At 45.3% G+C, this 25,152-nt stretch overlaps 1 protein-coding gene across 1 annotated transcript in view; it reads right to left on the bottom strand.

The window, feature by feature from the left end:
• TMA16 (translation machinery associated 16 homolog) overlaps positions 1–25,152 on the bottom strand; it is a 96,294-nt gene that overhangs the window by 960 nt on the left and 70,182 nt on the right. The window contains exon 7 of the mRNA XM_040332721.1: positions 11,011–11,053. Within this exon, the coding sequence (XP_040188655.1) occupies positions 11,011–11,053 (43 nt within the window). The remainder of the gene's footprint in view (positions 1–11,010; positions 11,054–25,152) is intronic.

Below are 25,152 nucleotides of genomic sequence, written 5' to 3'. Positions count from 1 at the left end.
CCATTTAAATACATATTCTTGCCAAACACAGCTATCAGTAAAGTCCTTTAATCATATACAATCTGTAACACTGTGTGGACCCAGGTAAATAAATAGCCAGTCTGATGAGTGAAAGACAGTTTCAAAAAGTTTCGAAAAGCAACCAATTTCAGTTTTAGGGCATTAGCAATGTGCTTTGTGCTTTTGGGTCATTAGTTTGAGACACTTCTGATATTATTCGGGATTGATTGATGCATTTGACCTGCAGTTGGCCCCTTCTAACCTGCAATTAAAGGATAAGTTTACCTTTGGGAACAATTTGGGGTCCTTTCACATGACTGTCAGTTCAGATCCGCCTGTCAGTTTTTCAGCCGGACCTGATCGGACCCTCCAGTCTCCTCTATGAAGCGTCAGGTGTCAGCGAACACATGTCCGCTGACACCCGCCACCATCCAACCCTGCCCGCAAAAACCAGAGGGATGGTGGTCCTATTTTCCATCCATCTGGCGGATTGGATGGAAACATACAGGCGGTTTGTTTCCATCCGATTTCCCCATAGAGGAGAACGGGAGTGCGTCTGCTCTGGACAGTGACACGAATCTCATCCCTCTGCTCAGCGGGGATCAGTGGAGCGATTCTCCTCTGAACAAGCAAAATTTTCCGTAACACAGAGGTGCCCGAGTGAAAGGACCCTTTCAAGTTCCACCCGATTATAGGGTAAAACATGTTTCCAGTACTGCAGCCACTGCTGCTGCTGCCCACCCCTCCTTGTGGCAGCAGTACAGGGAGATGTTCCGCATATTATCGGTCAGTTTTTTAAATCAGCACAGCCGTTTCATTCATACACAGAGCTCTGCGTGTGAATGAACTACAAGTCCCGACAGGCTATGCAGCTGTCGGCTTATAGTTCTCAATGAACTACCACGGTGCTGTGGAAGTTCATTAAGTCTTCATGGCAAGTATTCGGCTTACCCATACATGATGCACGGGTCAGCAGATACACTGACAGTGTGCAGGTGCATGGCATCAGCGATCTCCTGATGAGGAAGGAAAAGTCCTCCCAGGAGCTGCACATCACACAAAACCCTCATGTAATGACTGGAAGCAGCCTCAGCTTAGACTCTGTCCAGGCCACACCTACAACATGTTTAACCCCACCCACAGGGCTTAGTCCTCCGCCATGACTAAGCCCCATGGGCGGGGGAACACATGTCAGGGGTGTGGCTTGGACGCAGTCTAGGCTGAGGCCATTTCCACTCTTGTGATGTGAGGCTTCTGGGACTTCTTTTCCTTCCTCACTGACTTCTATGGAGCCGACACAAGCTCTGTCCCTGCCTGAACTACCAGAGGTTGTTCGCATTTAACCGCTTGCTGAGCTCGGCTGCGCAAAATCACGTAATATAACGTGATTTTGCATTTCAGCCACTAGGGGTGAGCGAGCCCCCTGCTCGCCCCTGGTGCCGACGCGCGTGCCCGTTGGGCGCGATTACCGCCGGGCACCCGCGATGACTGATCGCATGTTCATACAATGTATGAACAGCGATCTGTCATTTCCCCTAGTCAGTCGCACCCCCCCTTCCGTTAGAACACAATGAGGGAGCATAATTAACCCCTTCCTTAACCCCTTCCCTGCCAGTGACATTTTTACAGTAATCAATGCATTTTTATAGCACTGATCGCTATAAAAATGGCAACGGTCCCAAAAATGTGTCAAAAGCGTCCGAAGTGTCCGCCATAAGGTCGCAGATCGCCGCCATTACTAGTAAAATATATATATATTAATAAAAATGCCATAAAACTATCCCCTATTTTGTAGACGCTGTAACTTTTGCCCAAACTAATCAATAAACGCTTATCACAATTTTTTTACGAAAAAAATATGTAGAAGAATACGAATCGGCCTAAAGGAAAAAAAAGTTTTTTTTTTATATATTTTTGCGGATATTACAGCAATAAGTAAAAAATATTCATTTTTTTTTTCAAAATTGTCGCTCTATTTTGGTTCATAGCGCAAAAAATTAAAAACCGCAGAGGTGATCAAATACCACCAAAAGAAAGCTCTATTTGTGGGTAAAAAAAAAAAAGGACGCCAATTTTGTTTGGGAGCCACGTCGCACGACCGACTATTGTCAGTTAAAGCGACGCAGTGCCGAATCGCAAAAAGTGGCCCGGTGATTGACCAGCAAAATGGTCCGGGGCTGAAGTGGTTAAAGACCTACTAGAGCCCGAAGCGGCACCCTTAAGAATTATCACCAGTAACTAATGACTGGTGCCTTAGGCATCAAGAGGGACCAAAGTGAGCCACTGTTGCTACCCAGCTAATAATACAACTGTTCAAAGTTGCCTTTGCCTATTCTGCGGCTGCAACATCATACCAAGGAACTGCAGAAGAAAATACAGAAAGACAAAGGGTTGGGCAAGAGGTGCCACAACAACCTGCAGTTGAACAACGGTCACTTAAATCACATTTAAATTAAATGCACATTCTAGACTTTAAAACTGCTTGCTCTGCTAAAACAAAAGTCAAATGTTGCAATTATTTACAATAAAAAATGTGATTTGAAAATTCAAGAATGAAGACTGCTAATTATGATATAAAAAGAATCATAAAACATGGTAATCAATTGTTAATGGTTATTAGCTTTAACCAACAAGACATAACCAAATTAAAATGACATATTTTACAGACAAAAATAATGATTTCTCCAATAATTATGTAAATGGCTGGAACGGCATTCCATATTTTTAAATGTCAGATTTACAGCTATTTTCCATAATGACCTCAGTTTGCACGTGAATTTTTTTTATGGCAGAAGTCTTGTGTGTTTATAATTTGAAAGTCCAAAAGAGAATAACCACCATTTCTATATTTCAGTATTCTGTAACCCCTTAACGCCCGCCGCACGACTATATACGTCCACAGAATGGCACGTACAGGCAGAAGGGCGTATATATACGTCCTTGCCTTCTAGCGGGTGGGGGGTCCGATCGGGACCCCCTCCGCTGCGTGCAGCGGGCGGATTCCCTCAGGGAGCGATCCGGGACGACGGCGCGGCTATTCGTTTATAGTCGCGATCGCTCCCCGGAGCTGAAGAACGGGGAGAGGCGTATGTAAACACGGCTTCCCCGTGCTCCACTGTGGCGGCGTATCGATCGAGTGATCCTTTTTATAAGGGAGACTCGATCGATTACGTCAGTCCTACAGCCACACCCCCCTACAGTTGTAAACACACACTAGGTGAACCCTAACTCCTACAGCGCCCCCTGTGGTTAACTCCCAAACTGCAACTATAATTTTCACAATAAACAATGCAATTTAAATGCATTTTTTGCTGTGAAAATGACAATGGTCCCAAAAATGTCAAAATTGTCCGAAGTGTCTGCCATAATGTCGCAGTCACGATAAAAATCGCTGATCGCCGCCAATAGTAGTAAAAAAAAAAATAATTAATAAAAATGCAATAAAACTATCCCCTATTTTGTAAACGCTATAAATTTTGCGCAAACCAATCGATAAACGCTTATTGCGATTTTTTTTTTAACCAAAAATAGGTAGAAGAATACGTATCGACCTAATCTGAGGGAAAACAAATGTTTTATATATGTTTTTGGGGGATATTTATTATAGCAAAAAGTAAAAAATATTGCATTTTTTTCAAAATTGTCGCTCTATTTTTGTTAATAGCGCAAAAAATTAAAAACAGCAGAGGTGATCAAATACCACCAAAAGAAAGCTCTATTTGTGGGGAAAAAAGGACGCCAATTTTGTTTGGGAGCCACGTCGCACGCCCGCGCAATTGTCTGTTAAAGCGACGCAGTGCCGAATCGCAAAACCTGGCCTGGGCATTTAGCTGCCTAAAGGTCCGGGGCTTAAGTGGTTAATCTCTAAAATGTCAGGCCCAGAAATAATCAACATTAGCAAGGTATTGCTGACTTCACCTTTGCACACCCCTTTCAAGGATCTGCAAAGCTATTTACTGACGGTGGGTGTTATCAATGTATTGGACTAAATGAGGAATCAAAAGTGTGCCTTATCCTAGTTTATCCAAAAAATGAATGAATTTACCAGGCGGCAGGACCCCAAGATGTATATATTTCTACCGTTGTACTACTATCATAGAACAAATGTAACATTTGCCTTCTGTATAATACATGTCTCTGTCATATTGTGAAGGACTAGAGTGATACATATGCCATCTGTGCATGACACACAATCGCAAAAGGTGAATCACTGCACTGGGAATGTTCATTAATGTTATGTAGTTATTACATAAATGGTTTGTACTGCACACAATGCTAACCCTGGTTTAATACAGGGCCCATTATATTGTAGATTTAGAGAGTTCTGAAAAACAGTGCAATGGAAAAAACTCACACTTATACCGTATTTGTCGGCGTATAAGACGAGCCCCTAATTTCCCAGCTAAAATGTTGGTTTTTGGATATACTCGCCGTATAAAACGACCCCCTTCCTACTAGTCTGTCTGGAAGCTGAGGGGTGGCCAGAACAACCGCTGACAGGAACAGGCTTTTTTCAAATCTCACTGTGCCATTACATTACATGCCTCACTGTGCCATTATACATGCCTCACTGTGCCATTATACATGCCTCACTGTGCCATTGCTTGCCTCACTGTGCCATTGCTTGCCTCACTGTGCCATTGCCTGCCTCGACAATCTCCCTACCTTCTCCTGTTTGCAGAGTATGTCAGGCTGCGGGCGTCCATTATTCAAAAGCCGCGCCTCCTCAGGCTGTTCTGTGATAGGCGGAACACTAATTTTCCCAGCAGAGCCTCTGTTCAGTGTTCAGCCTATCACGGATGTCCTTTCGTCCGAGGATGAGAAGGCATCCGTGATAGGCGGAACCTTGAACAGAGGCTCTGCTGGGAAAATGAGTGTTCCGCCTATCACGGAACAGCCTGAGGAGGAGGTGTGGCTTTTGAATAATGGATGCCCGCCGTCTGACAGACAGGTACCGGCGTATAAGACGACCCCCGAGTTTTGAGGCATTTTTTTTACATGCAAAAGGTCGTCTTATACGCCGGAAAATACGGTAATACAGCTACATTTATTCAGCTAATATATAATCGTAGATTTCCAAAAACAAAAGCTAAGCAAAGAAACCCACAGGGTTTGTGACTCAAACCTGTAGCCATATGCAACAAACAGTATGCATATGGCATCAATGATTTTAGCCTTCTCAATCAGGTAATTGTAAAGATTTGGGGTGAATTTACTTGGCATCATGTGAGATAAGCATGCAACACACGAATAGTCAATCTGAAGTAGTGCTACAAAGGGATGTCTGACATTGTAAAGCAGAGCTGAAATATTGAGGGGGGATAATGTGAACCACGAAGGGTAAGTAGAGGGGGACCACATTAATTAAAAAGACTTAACAGAGAGGAATCATAAGCATATGGAAGAATTCAAACATGATTGTGTGCACAGTGGAGGAAGTATAGAAGAGGGAAATGTTGTTATAGTTAGTGGGGAATGCTTTTGGGAAGACTGTCTATTTTACATGAGAGGAGTGAATGACAAAAGTGAAGTGAAATAGCACAAGCGTAAGGCTTTAGGCACACTGCTGCTGGTAAACGGACGTTTAGGACGTTTAGGGGCAGTTGAGCATTTTTTTAAACTGCCCCAGAACTCTCCCCTATGTTATCAGTACATGTACACAGGGTCGTTTATAGTAGTTTCTAGGCAGTTGAGTTTAGAAGCTCTTTTGGGGGGGTTTTGTTTTTTTTGGGTCCAGACGGATGTTCAGAGGCATTTGAAATGCCAAATGCCTGTAACAGCTTGTAAACGCTGCTAAACATGGTAAAGACGTTAAATTGTTCAGAAGAGGTTGAACAACGCCCCGTGTACACGAAGCCCTAAAGTGATATTAACCACTTCCCGACAGCCGTACGACTATTGACGGCCGCAGGGTGGTTCTACTTCTCTGGGGCGCCGTCATTTGACGTCCGCCCCTTTCCACGTTCCCCGAGCGCGCAGCAGGGAACTTCTGTGCTGGCCGTGTCCCTTGGACACAACCAATCACAGATGGCTGTGAACGGCCAATCGGAGTGGCCGTTTGCTAGGCGATCTGTGCGGCCAATGAGAGATGATCTCATATGTTTACATATGAGATCATCTCTCATTCCCGGCTCTCGCAGACAGCGGTGCTGTCAGGGAGAGAGGAGACCGATCTGTGTCTCTTGTACATAGAGACACAGATCGGTCACCTCCCCCAGTCACCCCCCTTCCCCCACAGTTAGAACACTATATAGGGAATACATTTAACCCCTTCCTCACCCCCTAGTGTTAACCCCTTCCCTGCCAGTCACATTTATACAGTAATTAGTGCATATTTATTGTACTGATTGCAGTATAAATGTGAATGGTGCCAAAAATGTGTCAAAAGTGTCCGATGTGTCCGCCATAATGTTGCAGTCGCAATAAAAATCGCAGATCGCCGCCATTACTAGTAAAAAAAATAAATAATAAAAAATAATAATTCTGTCCCTTATTTTGTAGGCGCTATAACTTTTGCGCAAACCAGTCGCTTATTGCGATTTTTTTTTTTTTACTAAAAATATGTAGAATACGTATCGGCCTAGACTGAGGATAAAAAATAAAATAAAAAAATTTAGCTATTTATTATAGCAACAAGTAAAAAAGTTTTTTTTTTTTTTTTCAAAACTGTTGCTCTATTTTTGTTTATAGCGCAAAAAATAAAAACCGCAGGTGATCAAATACCACCAAAAGAAAGCTCTATTTGTGGGGGAAAAAAGGACGTCAATTTTGTTTGGGAGCCACGTCGCACGACCGCGCAATTGTCAGTTAAAGCGACGCAGTGCCGAATCGCAAAAAGTCCTCTGGGCAGGAAGGGGGTTTAAGTGTCCAGTAAGGAAGTGGTTAAAGATTCACTTTTTTTTTTTATTTAATAACAAACATACCATACTTACCTCCACTGTGCAGTTAGTTTTGCACAGAGTGGCCCCGATCCTCCTGGTCTAGGGTCCCACGGCTGCTCTCACGGCTCCTCCCCACATTAGATAACCCCCTCTGGGAAGCTCACGCCCGAGAGGGTTACCCTGCGGTTGCGATCCTGTGTCATACACTTGGCGTCCATAGACGCTGAGTGTATGACTCAGCCCTGCCCCCCAGATCATTGGATTTGATTGACAGCAACAGGAGCTAATGAATGCGCTGCTATCAATCTATCCAATGAAGAGCAGAGAACCCGTGTATAGAGCGACAATGCAAGGTGTTTTTTCACCTCAATGCATAGGATGCATTAAGGTGAAAAAACAAGTAGGTATACAACCCCTTTAACGTATGTGTTGCAATAATGCTTCTAGATTTTTTTGTGTAGCAAGGTCTTTTACCTCTTTTGATCTAATGAGGACCTCCAAGGCCAAAGATAGCCGACATCCTTCAATATGTGGTGGGTTGTGAGGCATAGTGGGTGTAAAGATGGTGAAAGTCATTGGGCGCCAGACACTTCTTGGATGCAAAATAAGTTTTATTTATTTTGACAGTCCTTTTTAGATATTTTGGGAGAAAGAGGGCTAGGGCCAGGACGCCCTATTGGCAGACTCGGGGCGTGCAAAACATGTCCATCCAGACAACCGTCCAGCTGACAAAGAACACAGATCACCTGACTCCACCCAAATATATAGGTTCTCCCAGCAGGCCAAGGGATTTCAGAAAACCCCTGCCCATTGGCTGAGAAACCCCAAATACCCATAATCTGACCTTGAGTTGTCCTCATATCTAGAACCACCAAGCGCCCGGCCACATAGTGGTAGAAGAGAAAAGTACAAGACCAAACTTAGGGAGAAATAAATACCGTATTTATCGGCGTATACCTCGCACTTTTTTGCTCTGAAAATCAGGGCAAAATCGTGGGTGCGCGATATACGCCGATACCCGCTTCAAGTTTGAACCACTGCTCCGGCATATACCGAGCGCAGTACACTCACGTACAGTCGGGCAGGCTCGGCTCCTCTCGCTGTCACGTCCTGGACGTACAGGACGTGACCGCGAGAGGAGCCGAGTCTGCCCGACTATACCCGTGTGTACTGCGCTCGGTATATGCCGGCGCAGTGGTTCAAACTCGGCGCAGGGATCGAGTGGGGAGGACACCACGATGGCCGCAGAAGGACACCGGACCCGACAAAGAGGACACCACCGAAGCCGCAGACGGACCCGACGAGGCCACCGCGCAAGACACCAAAACTGTAAGTACTAAAATGTTTTTTTTACATTTACATCCACATTAGCTATACGCCGGAGCGCGCAATATCACGATAAATACGGTAGATCCCTATCAATCGACCAAGATAACTACTCTTGGCAAGTAAATTTGGGAGGAGCTCCCTGACTAAACTCACACCCAGCTCGACACATCTGACTTTGCTAACTAACTACTTCTTAAGCCCTGTACAGAATGTCGGGAGACAACGACTGGTACAAAAGAAAAAAAAAACGCTGACATTCGACCTGTGTTTATGTTGGACATGTACACTGGAAAACCAGCAGCTGACCGACTCTCGATCAGCGCTCTGAGCCAATGGCAGAGAGCACTGATCGGAGTGTTCTGGCAGGTGCCGCCCCCGTTAGAACACACCAGATCTACAGGGGAGATCACTGAACTAATCTTGCACGGTTAGTTCAGCGGCTCTGACCGGATCTGTCAGTTTTGTTTCGTGCAACCTGCTGGATTGCACGAAAAAACTGTAGTGTGTACCCGGCTTTATTCTCAATCCCCCTCTAGCTAAAAGTAATACGCAGCTCCAAGCCCCAAATATCGCCCTCGGGGAAGGCAGCATTTTCACTGTGAAGGTAATGTGATGCACCTGCTTTCATGGGGATTCGTTGTAAAATTGACCTCATTTAGGAAAAAGGCTAAAATCATTCATACAGTTAGCACCTGAACTATTTCTATACCACAGGGGCCAGAGGTCCCTGCTTGCAAAAGGCAGTTGACTGAGGCCTGGCTGAGTTGTGTCAGGCCTAACCATGCAGCAAGAGAAGAGCTGCTGGAGTAACAGTCTGCAGCAAGTGAAGTGCTGGAGGAGTAACAATATGCAGCAAGTGACGTATAAGAGGTCTTAAGCAAGTGTTGTGCTGGAGAGAAGACGGGAGTGTATATACTGGATGTATATAGAAGCCCCAAGCAAGTTGCACTGAATTTCCTGGGCATCCCATAATTTCTCATTTCCCATGCAAGTTTAATCCCCTCAATAAAAAAAACAAAAACAAAGCTTAATGGACTGTTTTAGGTCTCTGGGTGACAGAGAGATGCATGGGCAGGGCGACAGGTAAACCACTACATTCAGCAACCCCTACGAGGGCATGGCTACATTAGTATTGCTATTATGATTAGTAGTAGTATTAACACCCTAACAAAAAAATATATAAAAAAAATTAACCCTATGTCAGGAAGCTAGTTTAGCCAATACGTATTCTCATACAGCTAATGCTGATTTTTCTGCAGCTAATGCTCATTCCCTAACGCTCATTGGCTAAAACTAATCCTCGTTATTTAGAATTTACAATTTGCATTAGCTGTATGAGAATTAGTATTAGCTGAACTAGTTTCCTGACATAGGGTTATTTATTTTTGTTAGATTAAGATGTTAATATTACTACTACTAATAATGAATGAGTAAATAAATGTAAAATACACACACAAAAATATTTGTAAATAAATAATAAATTCAATAAATGAATACTAAGTAACAGTAAATAATTGACGTGGATGCAAACCCTCCATACACCGAGATGAACCAAATCTCCCTACATGTATATCTGCTGTCTTCACATTTATATACGGTTTAGAAAGTTCAGATTGTGTAAGGAAATGTTCTCTTCCTGTTTAACACATAGTTACAGCCTGGGCATACAGCCAAGATAGCTAAAATTGCTGATTGAAGGAAAGGCACACACCCCCTCTCATCATAGGCAGAGACTCTTGGAGGTGTTTTGTAACAGGGACAGGTCCCTGCTAATTTATAGCAACCTCCCTGGACAGAAATTTCAACTCCTGACAAGAATTTGTCAGGAGTTATCAGGCTGATAACAGAGGAACGGGTCAGGAGAGAGCTACAGGACTTAGCTCTTTAAAGAGAGATAACAAAACACTGCAGATATATGTGCCCTGCTCAAATTTCATAAATTGGGTTTACATCCACTTTAACCCCTAACCTTAACATTAAGACCCCTTTCACACTGAAGCGTTTTAGCGTTAAAAATAGCGCTATTAAAACGCTAATAAAACGCTCTCCATGCATCTCAATGGACCCTTTCACACTGAGTTCTGCAAGCAGCATCTTTGGAGCAGCTTTTGAAAAAAAAAAAAAAACGCTCCAAAAACGCCCCTCTCCATTGAAATGAATTGAAAGCGCTGTAAAAACGTCTTGCCCTTTCACACTGCAAAAACACCCTAAAACTTCAGGGTCTTAGCGGTGCTTTACCAGTGTTTTTCAGGCGCTGGCAGTGTGTGAAAGCACTCAGTCTTTCACATTGGGATTGCAGATGAGGCTTTCAGGCGCTTTACAGGCTTTTTTTTTTTTTTTTTTTTAATGCCAAAGTGCCCGAAAAACGCCCCAGTGTGAAAGGGGCCTTAAAATATATAATCATAACAACCAAACACCCTAACCTGAACACAAAATAAATAAATTACTATCATAATTTTTTTCGTTTGGGTGTTTTGTCATTAATAATTTATTTTATATTTTTGAAGGTTAGGGGTTAACTATAATTTATGTATTACATATTATTTTCATTTATTTATGATGATTTTTAGCTATTTGTGAATTTAGCTTACATTTATTAATATATTTTTGCTATTTTATGTTTTACAATTTAAAAAACTTGAACAGAAAATCACTTGCACACGTGCAACAAAACGCATGAATGCTCAGAAAAGCACGCAAATGGCGCGTTTCTAGCTCCAAAACACTGAGGTGTAAATGGGGCCTAAACGCATTGACAGATAGTAAAACACAGATGCCTAGAACAAAGCTATAAAAATACCTGAAAGTCTTTAGATGTTTTGAATTCACAATATCTGGTATCTCTGAAAGAAAATAAATAAATAATACTTACAAAAATATTCGCTCCCAAAATTTTTCTCAAGTTCATCCTTTTAGCCTTTTTAAATAAGTTACAATGACAAAATATGTATTAAACTAGGTTAAAGTCATAAGACAAACATTTAAAAAAGACCTTACACTAGAATTCACTCAGCTACCTCAAAATTTTAACCAGAAAACTCAAATGTCAACCATGGGTTTTCAACCAAGGCACAAAAGAAAAGTCCTCAGGGATTCTGCCATGCATATTGAAAAGTTTAATAGATTATATATATATATATAATTTATTTACACTAAGACATCTATTGCAATTTTCTTACCACTTCTGTGCTAGCGCAATTTCTTTCATTTTTTGCACATGTAAAAATCAAAATTTTTGGCCATAAAATAACTTAAATCCTCATGAACAATTTACATAAATTTTCTGAAAGCAGAGAAAAGACAGAACAGGCAGTCCCTGTGCTACAAACAAGATACGGACTGTAGGCTTGTTCTTAAGTTGAATCTGTTTGTAAGTTGGAACAGGTAAATTTTTTAAGTGTGGCTCCATCCCAAAAATCTATTTTTAAATCGGGAGTTCACCCTAAAAAAATTTCTAGCATGCCATCAAACATACTAGCGCGATCTACAGTACGCCTTTATTTAATTTTTTGGCGCCGTACTCACAGTTTACTGCCGTAGTGAAGTTTCAGACTCCCCGCGGGGAATGGGCGTTCCTATGCAGAGGGAAGATGATTGACGGCCGGCTATGGCGCGTCACGCTTCCCGAAAATAGCCGAAATAGGACTTGCCTCTTCACGGTGCCTGCGCAGTCAGCTCCGATGTCTGTAGCCGGCCGTCAATCATCTTCCCTCTGCATAGGAACGCCCATTCCCCGCGGGGAGTCTGAAACTTCACTACAGGATTAAACTGCGAGTACGGCGCAAAAAAAAAAAAAAGAAAGGCATACTGTAGCTCGCGCTAGTATGCTTGATGGTATGCTAGAAACTTGTTTTTTAGGGTGAAACACCGCTTTAAGCTTTTTGGATAGCATAGAGAAGGGTTAACACCCCTGTAAAATTTGTTTTGCCGTCTGTGCCCCCGTTCAGAAATTGCACCTCACTTTCTGTCCCAATGACAATTGGATATTGAACATTTTGGGTTATTAGGGAAACAAGGATTGGTGATAAAGCATCAGTGGAGAGGAGACACCTTTTTCCCATATTAACTCTTACAGGAGAGAATTTCCCTTCCCAGGGGTAGATTTCCTCTCACTTCCTGTTGTCTCCTTCTGTTTGTAATTAGGAGTCGTTTTTAAGCTGGATGTTTGTAAGTAGGGGACCGCCTGTAGCTGCAATTTTTAAATATATATCATATTTGCACAACAGTTTATCAAATGCATAATTATAGGAAAATAATACAATAAAATTAATTTTAGTGCACACAGACACAATATACAGTAATACCCAATTTTTTAGGTAACATATAAAAGAGGAGTCAGTGCGAGGCATGGAATATTACATATATAGGAACTAAGGATGAGCTCCGGCGTGTTCGCATAGAACACGTGCAGAGCCCGCCAGGAAGTCGGCACCCGCGCTGCGCTAATCACAGCCAAGCAGACATTTCCCGATCTCTGCCGCCGAGCATCGGGAAATGTCTCCCTGGCTGTGATTAGCGCAGCGCGGGTGCCGACTTCCTGGCGGGCTCTGCACGTGTTCTATGCGAACACGCCAGAGCTCATCCTTAATAGGAACCAGAGTCCAAATGGTACCTTCGGCAGGCAAGAAGGTACCATTTTGACTCTGGTTCCTATATATGTAATATTGCTGGGCTAGCTCTGCCGGACATTTGCACCTACCATCTGGCCACACACCTGAGCAGACTCGTGGATTGGTGCCGTCACCGTGAGACCAAGCTCTGGACACAACTGGAGCAGGACCAGAGTGCGGTTCCCCTTGGCAGAGCCCCCTGGTGTTACTAGACCCTACCGGCAGAAACCAAGCGCCACCCGTTGATAGGCAACACAGTATGAGTGTGCGCCCGACTCCTTTCCCAGCCCTTAATTTCATCCCCCAACTCCCCCTTATACCCAATACTGGGGAACCCCCTGTTCACGCCGGGTATGGATAATGCGATCTTCCGGGGTCTGGCCTCCCATTTTAGCGATGGAGGGCGCTGGAAGACAATCGCAGAACTCTCCGACCCCGCAGGCCTGTTGCGCTTGGACTTCATGAGATCGCTCCAATTGGGCCACTTCCTCCATTCCTTGCCGCCCCCTGTTGGGGACGACCAACCCCTCGCGACTCTAGAGGGAATTTGTAACATGACGGGGCCATACCGTACATGCTTTCCCTGACCTACAGCCTTTTGAACACACCACAGGCAAACTTTGTACCCCCGGGATTACTTAAATGGAACTACACTGTCACTTTGACGAGCCCAAAAGACAGCGTATCCTCAGATTCACCCATAAATCCTCCATCTGTGCCAAAACCCAAGAGACCAATTACAAGCTTTTGTCACATTGGTACAGGACACCGGTGGTGCTACACAAGTTCTTCCCGGCGACGTCAGACCTTTGCTGGCGCTGCCGGGCAGACAGGGGAACATTGGTGCATATTTTCTGGGCCTGCCCCATCCTCGCCCACTTCTGGAACACCAATGACCCAGCTTTCTTCCATCTATACTCATCGGACATCCCTGAGAGGGTATACAAAAAGTCTGTGATTAGACACTTGCTGGATGCGGCCAAGGCATGCATCCCGCTGCTCTGGAAAAGCCTCACTCCCACCGTCAATTGCTCTTTGGATTTCAAAAGTGGAAGAAATAAAACGAATGAAGGACCTTATCCTCACAGCACAAGACAGGCAGGAGGCATTCTCCAACACCTGGCAATTGTGGAATATATTTATATACTCAGCTGAGGGGCAAGCCCTACGGGGACCCACTGCCACTGTATAGGTGTGTGCCCCTCCATGAGTCTACCCCTGTCCCTGAGACATCGGGAGTCCGTTCTAGTATACCTCTAGGAAATGATTTCTGCGATAATGTATCCTACCATTCATAGAAAAGCAGTGAACAGTTTTCTACAGTTTTCTACTTCTTACATGTGTTAGCAAGTTTTTTAATGTTAACGAGTATCAAGAGCAAGAACATAAATCATCTAATTTCAGTTCAAGATGAACTTTGTGTGTGATTTTCTCAGGTATAAATGCAGAAATACATAAGACCAAGTTTCACAATAAGCAGGCGAGTTTTAATATTTATTCTATTTATGTTTTTTTTTTCCACTAATATTCATTGTTCTCTCTACAGGCAGATCACAGTCACGGATTGCTTTCCCAAAATCTCAAACCTTATTTTAAGGACTGCTCCAAAGTAAAGGTTGTGAAAGGTTTGGCTGGGCATGTTCAGGAACCCCCATGGGTCCAATACGCCTCATTCTTTGGAGTATTAACAATACAAATAATCTGGGAACATTTCCCGGGAGGCAAAGGGTAGCTATTCATTACAACAGAGGCACCACAAACAAAATTATGTAATGCCTACAGCATGTCCAAGGGATCACTTATTCCATCTGCCAGAACGATATGTGGTAGCTGTTAAAGCAGACATTTATTATATTGCAGCTTATCAAATCTTAGGCTCGATTCACACCTATGCATGTTGCTTTTGAGCATTTTTGCAGTGCTTTTTGCAGTGCTTGCTGCGTTTTTACCGCGATTTGCGTTTATTTTTATTTTTTTTAGCCAGCATTTTTTTTTTTTTACATTTCCTTTAACAACCAGCTATAAAGTTAAAAAAGCAAAATCGCGGTACTTGTGTTTTGGATGCGGGTCCATTGAATTCTATTACATGTAAATGCTGCTTTTTGCAGGAAAAAAGGTCCCTGACCCTTTCCAAAAACGCAGAGGCACAAAAAAGCATTGATGTGAACATGTTCCATAGGAAACCATGTTAAAAAATTTCCCTGCATTTCTTCAAAATGCATCAAAAAAGCATTAGTGTGAATGGAGCCTTAGATGTGATGGATGTATTAGTTTCCTTTTCTTATGCTTTCTTTGTTCTATTTTCATGTGATGATCTGGCCAGCAAGTCTGTTTTTAAAAAGCACAAACTCTTCAGCAGAATGGATGAGAGAAGCTGTCAACACTTGCAGGGGTGGTTAAAATGATCAGCTTTTATTTATTCATGAGGCAAAACCTTTAATCCTAAAAAAAAAAAAATGTTTGCAGTAACTGGTTGTAATGTGTTAGCTGGAGTTTGGCTTCATTTTGTTTATTGTATCTAAATCTACATAACATTTTAACAAACTACCCATTGCTGCACTACATGGCTCTTCACTTTCTTTACTGGGTTCACACACACAGGAGCGGTGGGGGAAATTGCACACAATTCAGACAGAAATCACACTGCATTCCTGTTCAAATTGCATGCAATTCTTTGCAGTGCGATTTGCTCCCATTCATTTTGTATGGACACAAATTTCACCACAAAGTATCGGTTTCGGTATCATTTTCACAAGTACGAATACTCATGAAAATACTCAGTATCGGCATAGCCTGGTTGGAGCCTGAGCAGAGGCTGTCATAAACCTTTTTTAGGCTGCATTCACACTACAATGCGGCGTATTTTACCGGGAATTGCCTCGACAAATTGCGCTGCGGTAACATACACAGGAGGGGTGATCAACATTGTCGGCTATGGCCGAACGCCGAAAGCCGCCTGAAAAAAAGTTCCGGGACTTGTTTTGGGCTTCAGGCGTTGGGATGTGAACCATCTCCATAGCCGGCAATGTAAACTCACCCCTCCAGTGTATCAGGGGCTGCTGCGGCGTCGCGCTTCAGGCATATATACGCCTAGTTGTGAATGGGCACTTACAGGCTTTAGCATAGATGTGCGACTTCTAGGCCTTTTCCATTAAATGTCTAGCGCTGGGATGAGCTCTGCCCCTGTCTGCACTTCAAGCTGCATAAGAAGACCCGGTTGAGCCTTGAGCGGCATCTGTCAATTTATCGTGGGTCCTAATACTGGTGACTAGCCTTTTGTCTGCCTTTTTGTGGGCTCTATTTCCATAGTTCAGATCTTTCTTAATTTCATAAATAGGAATCAGGAACCAACAAAAGGCACCATAACATGCTTGTAACTACCATGCCAGTGCATTGGGCTAGACACTGCATTGTCGATGGAGAGAGTGTATATGTGTGCTTTCATATGTGGGAGTTTGGGCCTGACACAGGGTTACTGTAGTGCCATCAGGAAAAAGGGCTGGGCAAGGGTAGTAGACAGCACCTTTTGTTGTATAGGATGAACCTTTGGTGGATGTAAACTAGGGTTGTCCCGATACCGATACTAGTATCGGTACCGATTCTGAGTATTTGCGGGAGTACTTGTACTCCCGCAAATGCCTCCGATGCCAGATCCGATACTCGACCCCCCCCCGCCGCTACGCCGCATCCCTGCTTGGTTAATACGGGCGGGGAACATTACAGCTTTCATTTGAATAGCTGTAGTGATTTGTGCCGCGTATAGACACTCCCCCTTGCTCGGGTGAACTGTCCAATCCCGAGCAAGGGGGAGTGTCTATACGCAGCGCGGTGCGAATCACTACAGCTATTCAAATGAAAGCTGTAATGTTCCCCGCCCGTATTAACCAAGAGGCGGCGCGGTGGCGCAGCAGCATGCAGGTAAGGGGGACATGGCTGCATATATGGGGGGGGACATGGCTGGATATGGGGGGGGACATGGATTGGCTGCATATGGGGGGACATGGCTGCATATGGGGGGACATGGATTGGCTGCATATGGGGGGGGACATGGATTGGCTACATATGGGGGGGGGGGGGGGACATGGATTGGCTACATATGGGGGGACGACATGGATTGGCTGCATATGGGGGGGGGGGGACATGGATTGGCTGCATATGGGGGGGGGGGACATGGATTGGCTGCATATGGGGGGGGGACATGGATTGGCTGCATATGGGGGGGGGACATGGATTGGCTGCATATGGGGGGGGGACATGGATTGGCTGCATATGGGGGGGGGGACATGGATTGGCTGCATATGGGGGGGGGACATGGATTGGCTGCATATGGGGGGGGACATGGATTGGCTGCATATGGGGGGGGACATGGATTGGCTGCATATGGGGGGGACATGGCTGCATATGGGGGGGACATGGCTGCATATGGGGGGGACATGGCTGCATATGGGGGGGACATGACTGCATATGGGGGGGACATGACTGGATATGGGGGGGACATGGCTGGATTGGGGGGGACATGGCTGAATATGGGGGGGGACATGGCTGAATATGGGGGGGGACATGGCTGAATATGGGGGGGGACATGGCTGAATATGGGGGGGGACATGGCTGAATATGGGGGGGACATGGCTGAATATGGGGGGGGACATGGCTGGATATGGGGGGGACATGGCTGGATATGGGGGGGACATGGCTGGATATGGGGGGGACATGGCTGAATATGGGGGGGACATGGCTGCATCTGTGGGGGGACATGGCTGCATCTGTGGGGGGACATGGCTGCATCTGTGGGGGGACATGGCTGCATTTGGGGACACATTAAAAAAAAAAGTATCGGTATTCGGTATCGGCGAGTACTTGAAAAAAAGTATCGGTACTTGTACTTGGTCCTAAAAAAGTGGTATCGGGACAACCCTAATGTAAACCCACTTCATGAAATTTGAGCTGGGCACATATCTGTGTTTTCATCTCTCTCCTCAAAGCACTATGTCCCGTTGCTGTCTCCTGCTTCGTTCTTCCGCTATCAGTCTGAGAACATCTGAAAAGTTCTGGAAACACGGGAGATAAAAGCAGCCTGAGATTTGTGTTGGGGAGGATGCTATAATTAATGTAGCACAGAGCTGAATGATTCAATGAACAGATCTGAAAATCTCTACCCGTGAGGAGAGGGGGTGTGTGCCTTTCCTCCAGTCAGCTGTTTTGGCTGTATGCTCAGACTGCAGTGCTAACCAGGAAGAAAAAATCTCCTAACACAATGTGCACTTTCTAAAGAATATATAAAGCTGAAGACAGCAGAAACACATGTAAAACGTATGTAGGGAGATGTTTAATCTCTGTGTATCATCTGAGGCCGTTCACTTCACTGGGTATATGTGAGTGTTTACATGCACTTTAATTTTAGTTGATTACAGGTTTCCTTTCATTTGGATGGGGTCCGCAAACCCGTCGATCGCGGGCTACCTGTCGACTGCGGGTAGGTGACAGGAAGAACAGGAACAGGTCTGCGTTGCCGACCCCCACCTTCTAATGCTACCAGCCGGTCCTCTCTCCGCCCTCAGCCTCCTCCGCTCGACCCTTCGATTCCTTCGCTCTCCCTCCCCCTCCAGCCTCCTTTGCCACAGTCATCAGTGAACAGTAGAGAGCGAGATGCAGCACAGCTTAGCTCAGAAGGCGGGGGGAGGAGCTGGCCCAAGTAACTTTTATAGTTAACCTTCAGGTGGTTCGTTGCTAGATCTTGAGCAACCAATCACCAGCTTGTTAATATGAAAAGTCACTTGGCCAGCTCCTGCTCTCACCCCGAGAGGACACACATGCGTGTGTGCGGGAGGGGGGTGGGGTGGTGTCAAGGGGGCAGTGGACACTTATGGGTAGAACCACGCCTTAGTGTCCTCTACCACCTTCCGACATCACCCCTCCTAATCCCTGCAGCCTGAGCACAATGCACTCCTGATCCCTGCATTCCGAGCGTAACGCACTCCTAATCCCTGCATTCTGAGCATAAAGCACCCCTGATCCCGGCATTCTGAGCGCAACGCACCCTTGAACCCTGCATCCTGAGCGCAACTTTTTTTTATGTCCATTGCGATCTACATTTGGGGTTAACAATGTATCATCACCCGTAATGTATCACATAGGCAGTGCGTTTTGAACACGTTGTAGGAAACACACATGGAACATGCCTTTCTGGCATTGCGTTCTGGTGTGAACCGGCTCTAACAGGACAGTGCAACACACTCCTGTCCCCTGCAGCCTGAGCGCAACGCACTCCTGATGCCTGCATTCTGAGCGCAACGCACTCCTGGCCCCTGCAGCCTGAGCGCAACGCACTCCTGGGCCCTGCAGCCTGAGCGCAACGCACTCCTGGCCCCTGCAGCCTGAGCGCAACGCACTCCTGGCCCCTGCAGCCTGAGCGCAACGCACTCCTGGCCCCTGCAGCCTGAGCGCAACGCACTCCTGGCCCCTGCAGCCTGAGCGCAACGCACTCCTGGCCTCTGCAGCCTGAGCGCAACGCACTCCTGGCCCCTGCAGCCTGAGCGCAACGCACTCCTGGCCCCTGCAGCCTGAGCGCAACGCACTCCTGGCCCCTGCAGCCTGAGCGCAACGCACTCCTGGCCCCTGCAGCCTGAGCGCAACGCAGCGCACTCCTGGTCCCTGCAGTCTGAGCACATGCCTGACGAAGGGGCCCTGCGTGGCTCCGAAACGTTGCACTCACTTTGTGTTGTGATCATGCAATAAATCATCCGGACGCTATTTTCATCGTTCCATGGTGTGCTGGCAAATATTTTTACTGTAATGTGCACCAGTATCCAGCTGGTTGTTGCTACGAGCACCAAAACCCAAAAGCGTATCCAGGAATGTGTGCGAACATGCCTTTCTGGCATTGCGTTCTGGTGTGAAACGGCCCTAACAACAGGACAACGTGCCCAGTGATCTTTGACTTTGTCAGTGTTGTTCAAGTAGATCTCCATCTCTCCAAGGTTGCCTACCCCTGCTTTAATATAAATGTGTCCTGATTATTATTACTGGCTTTCAGTTAGTAAGCATTTTCTAAGGCTTACATCTTAAGAAAATGCTATCTAATAAAGAATGTTAGGATAATATTAATTAAAGGAATTCAGAGTTGTAACAAATCAAAACAAGCAGCGATCCCCTGAAGTGAGGTTTTGTAGCAGAAAGCTTACATTAACGACTCTCTTCTGGGTAATATTGGCTTTTGAGATGAAAACAGATGGATGACTGAATTAACAAGACTTCATGAAAAGGTCAGGATAGGAAAACATACTTTGTGCGTCACTTTTTTTTTACTTTTCACACAAAGAATGTCATTCCATTAAAGGGAAAATAATGTAATGCAGCTATAAAAGGAATAATATAGCACAAGAGTAGCAAAATGTTTCATTTGTAAGTTGGGCATTATAATTTAAATCTAAAATCAAACACTGCCCTCTCCCCAGTCTAACAATGCTGCTGTCCAAAGGTGTTTGCTTTACTACTTCACCTGGAATGCAGACACCCAAAGACAGGAAGTGTATTACTAGCTGGATCAACAGGTCAAATAAGGGAAAAGGTGTCTATAAGTATCCGATACCGAGCATCTCCCTGAGTACTTGTACTCCGATGCTTCACCCGATCCCTGGGCAGTCAGAGTGATCGGTGCGGCAGGGGATTTACAAGAACTGATCTGCCCCCTTTTCAGCTGCTTTAGTTAAAGTTATACAGCGGTGATAAGTGTAACTCCCCCCAAAGCCGCACCGCTGACTGTGCCTGTATCCTCCTCCGTGCTGCTCTCCACCTCGGTGCTGCTCAATGTCCTCCTCGATCTGTCCGGCTCCTACCTTTTCAGAATGAACCGAGTCAGTGATCACTGACTCTGTCCATTCACATAACTGAGCATCGTAACCTGTGTTTACGATGCTTCAGTTTATGAATGGAGAGGAGCTTCTCTCCATTCATTTTAGCTGAGGCTGCTGAGAAAGGGACTGGGGAATCTGTGTCCTTAGTCCCTTTCTCTGTCTCAAAGGGGAGATGTCAGAGGTCTGTTAAGACCTCTGATATCTCGCCAAAGACCCCCAACAGGGCTGATAAAAAAATAAATTAAAAAAAATTGCAAAAAAATAAAAAAAAAAGCAGAGTTAGATTCTTATCGGTAGCTCTGTTTCCAGTAGTCTTCCAAGGCAGCCCTTGAGAGATGGAGCTCCTCCTCAAAATTAGGAAACACATTGCCACTAATTTTCCTCCCTTCAAGAGGCGGTCCCTCAGGTCCCTGGTCAGTCATCCCCGAGAACCGAAGGCCGGAATCTGAAACGATATAGAATACACAACACAACCCCACAAGGTTAGACATTTTAGGGTGGGATCGTGCTGCCTTGGAAGACTACTCGAAACAGAGTTACCGGTAAGAATCAAACTCTGCTTTCTCCCCAGTCGTCTTCCAAGTCAGCCCTTGAGAGGATAATCAAGAACTCACCAGATCTAGGGTGGGACAACAGCTTGGAGGACTTTCCTACCAAAAGCCTGGTCCTGGCTGGAAATCAGATCCAGTCTGTAATGCTGAACGAAGGTCGAGAATCTTGACCAGGTTGCAGCCCTGCATATTTGTTCTGGAGTGGCTCCTGCCTTTTCTGCCCATGATGCTGCTGAAGCTCTTGTAGAATGAGCTTTAAGTTCTTTTGGTGGTGTTTTTTCCATAACACTGTAACACTCTAGAATAGCTGCCTTGATCCATCTGGCAATTGTCTGGGTGCTTGTTTGCCCTTCAGTTGGCCGGCATACAAAATAAATAAGGCATCTGACGTTCTAAATTCATTGGTCACTTCTAAGTATTGAAGTAGACACCTTCTGACATCCAGAAAACGTAACTCTTGCTCTTTGCTGTTTTTTGGTGAACTGCAAAATGAAGGTAAAACTATATCCTGGGATTTGTGAAAAGTTGACATCACTTTTGGAGTGAATCCCGGATCTGTTTGAAGAACTATTCGATCATCATAGATCTTCAAAAAAGGTTCTTTAACCGATAAAGCTTGAATTTCTCCAATCCTCCGTGCCGTTGTGATGGCTATGAGAAAAACAGTCTTTAAAGTCAATAATCTTAACCACTTGACCACTGGGCACGAAAACCCCCTTAATCACCAGACCAATTTTCAGCTTTCGGTGCTCTCACAATTTGAATGACAATTACTCAGTCATACAACATTGTACCCATCTGAAATTTTTGTCCTTTTTTTCCCACAAATAGAGCTTTCTTTTGGTGGTATTTGATCACCTCTGCGGTTTTTATTTTTTGCGCTATAAAAGAAAAAAGACTGAAAATTCTGTAAAAAAAAAAATCTAGTTTCTGTCATATTAGTAGGTTATTTCTCACACACAGCATATGCATACTACAAATTACACCCCAAAACACATTCTGCTATTCCTCCCGAGTATAGCGATACCACATGTGTGCGACTTTTACACAGCGTGGCCACATAGAGAGGCCCAACATGCAGGGAGCACCATCAGGCGTTCTGGAGCACCCAGGCCAATTCTGACATTTCTCTCCTACATGGAAAAATCATCATTTATTTGCTAAAAAAATTACATAGAAACCCAAAACATTATATATGCTTTTTTTTCAAAGACCCTAGAGAATACAATGGCGGTTGTTGCAACTTTTTATCTTGCACGGTATTTTCGCAGCAATTTTTTGAACGCGTGTTTTTAAAAAAAAAACAGTTTTGTGCTTAAAAAAAAAAAAAAACAGTAAAGTTAGCCCAATGTTTTTGCATAATATGAAAGATGAAGTTACGCCGAGTAAATAGATACCCAACATGTCACCCTTCAAAATTGCACACGCTCGTGAAATTGCGCCAAACGTTGCTACTTAAAAATCCCCATAGGCGACGTATTGCAAGGTATTGGAGTATTGAGGGTATTGCGGAGTATTGGGGGGGTATTGCAGAGTATGGGGGGGTATTGCAGAGTATGGGGGGGGGTATTGCAGAGTATGGGGGGGGTATTGCAGAGTATGGGGGGGGGTATTGCAGAGTATGGGGGGGGGTATTGCAGAGTATGGGGGGGGTATTGCAGAGTATGGGGGGGGGGTATTGCAGAGTATGGGGGGGGGTATTGCAGAGTATGGGGGGGGGGGGTATTGCAGAGTATGGGGGGGGGGGGGTATTGCAGAGTATGGGGGGGTGGGTATTGCAGAGTATGGGGGGGTGGGTATTGCAGAGTATGGGGTGGGGTATTGCAGAGTATGGGGTGGGGTATTGCAGAGTATGGGGTGGGGTATTGCAGAGTATTGCACTCATCATTATTTTTATTTTGCAGAGTATTGCGCAGGGATGGCTGGATCTGTGACTGCAATTGTCACAGATCCAGCCCACAGTGCGGCGGCTGCTGCTGCCGCCCGATCCCCCCCCCCCTCCCTCTCCTCTCACACTGTACCGAACGGTACAGAGAGGAGAGGGAGGAACCGGCGTCATTACATGACGCCGGTTTGTTTACAAGTGATCGCGCCGTCATTGGACGGCGCGATCACGTGGTAAGGAGCCGCTTCCATTGGCTCCTTACCGCGATCCGTGTTGCTGCGGGTCCCGTGGACCCGCCGAGCGCCGGTGATCGCGTGTGCGCGCCCGCTCGGGCGCGCAATTGTGACTCTCTGGGAGGACGTATATTGACGCCCTCCTAGAGTTAGGTAACCGCCTTGTAGCCGTATTTCGGCTATAGGGCGGTTACCAAGTAGTTAAAGAGGTTTCTAGCAGTGGTTCAAAGGAAGGTTTGATGATCCCCTAAGTACCACGGATAAATCCCATGTGGGACATTTTTGTGTCTTAGGCTTTTTATATTTTGCCAATGCCCTGCAAAAACCAGAGACCAACGGGTCTTCTTGTAGTGTCCATTCCAGATACACTGATAGTGCTGCAATCTGAACCTTCAGTGTACTGAGCGCTAGTCCTTTGTCAGCGCCTTCTTGTAAAACCTCAAGGTTAGTTGGTGTATCCATTTTCTGTCTTTGGTTTTCAGTGCACCAACTGTAAAAAAAATTCCAGATCTTTTTGTAAATGGCTCTGGTGTTTGGCTTCCTGGCGCTCAGAAGCCTTGTCACTACCTTCTCTCTAAGAGTCCTTTTGATCTCAAAAGGTCCTCTTCAGTAACCAGGCCGCCCACTTGAAATTTTCCTATTTTAGGCCTGTTAGTGGACCCGGACACATCAGGTCCGTCCTGTGAGGTAGAAGCCATGGCTCTTCTGTTGAGAGAACTAGGCTCTCTTGGGCCAGTATGGTGCTATTAGTAAGAGTTTTGTCTGTTCCTGTAGAAACTTCTTTACCACCCGTGGAATCCGATGAACCGGAGGGAAGGCATAGCACATTTTGAAGTTCCAAGGGTTCTGGAGAGTGTCTATCCCAAGAGGTTGGTCTTGCTGGTTTAGCGAGAAGAAACACTTCACCTGAGCATTCTTCCGAGAAGCAAACAGATCTATGTTTGGGATTCCCCAGCGGTTTGAAATTTCTTTGAATACCTCTGGGTGTAATACCCATTCCTCTTGGGAGATCTCCTGGCGGCTGAGAAAGTCTGCCACTTGGTTGTCTTCTCCTCTTAGATGGACTGCACTTAGTGAAAGCAGGTTCCCTTCTGCCCACCGGCAAATCTGATTGGAGATGTGGCTCAGAGATGGACTTCTTGTGCCCCCTTGTTTGTCTACATAAGCCACTGATGTGGCATTGTCTGATAGTATCAGGATGTGACGACTTCTCAGTTGGTCCTGAAAAAATTCTATGGCTTTGGCTATCGCCATGAGTTCTCTCCAGTTTGAGGATGCTTTGGCTTCCTCCGGGGACCATCTCCCCTGAGCAGGTTGCCCTGCTAGGTGAGCTCCCCAACTGCTTGCATCTGTGGTCAATTTCTGGGAGATCGCAAATGACCAAGCCAGACCCTGATTTAGGTTTGTGTGGACCCTCCACCACCATAGTGACCTCTTTACCGATGTTGGGAGTAATACCGACTTGTCCAGATCTCCTCATTGATTTTTTAAGAGAAAAACTTGAAGCGGCCTTAGATGAAACTTTGCCCACTGGACTGCTGGTATTAATGAGGTCATCAGACCCAGAACCGACATCAGTTCTCTGACAATTATCGGTAGGTTGTTCTGTATATAACTCACCCTCTTGATGAGATTTTGAATTTTCTCCTCTGGAAGAGATATTTTCTGCTCTATGGAGCTGAGTAGATATCCCAGGAAACGAACGTTCTGGGTGGGACAGAGGTTTGATTTCTCCAAGTTTAGGATCCACCCCAGCGACTTCAACCACAGTTGTGCTTCGTTGAGGTTCCTTTCCAGCTGCGCTTCTGAT

Source organism: Rana temporaria, chromosome 1, assembly GCF_905171775.1.
Source record: "Rana temporaria chromosome 1, aRanTem1.1, whole genome shotgun sequence".
Classification (NCBI taxonomy): Eukaryota; Metazoa; Chordata; class Amphibia; order Anura; family Ranidae; genus Rana; species Rana temporaria.
The sequence above is the reverse complement of the archived record's forward strand: the minus strand, read 5'-3'. Positions and strand labels throughout refer to the sequence as shown.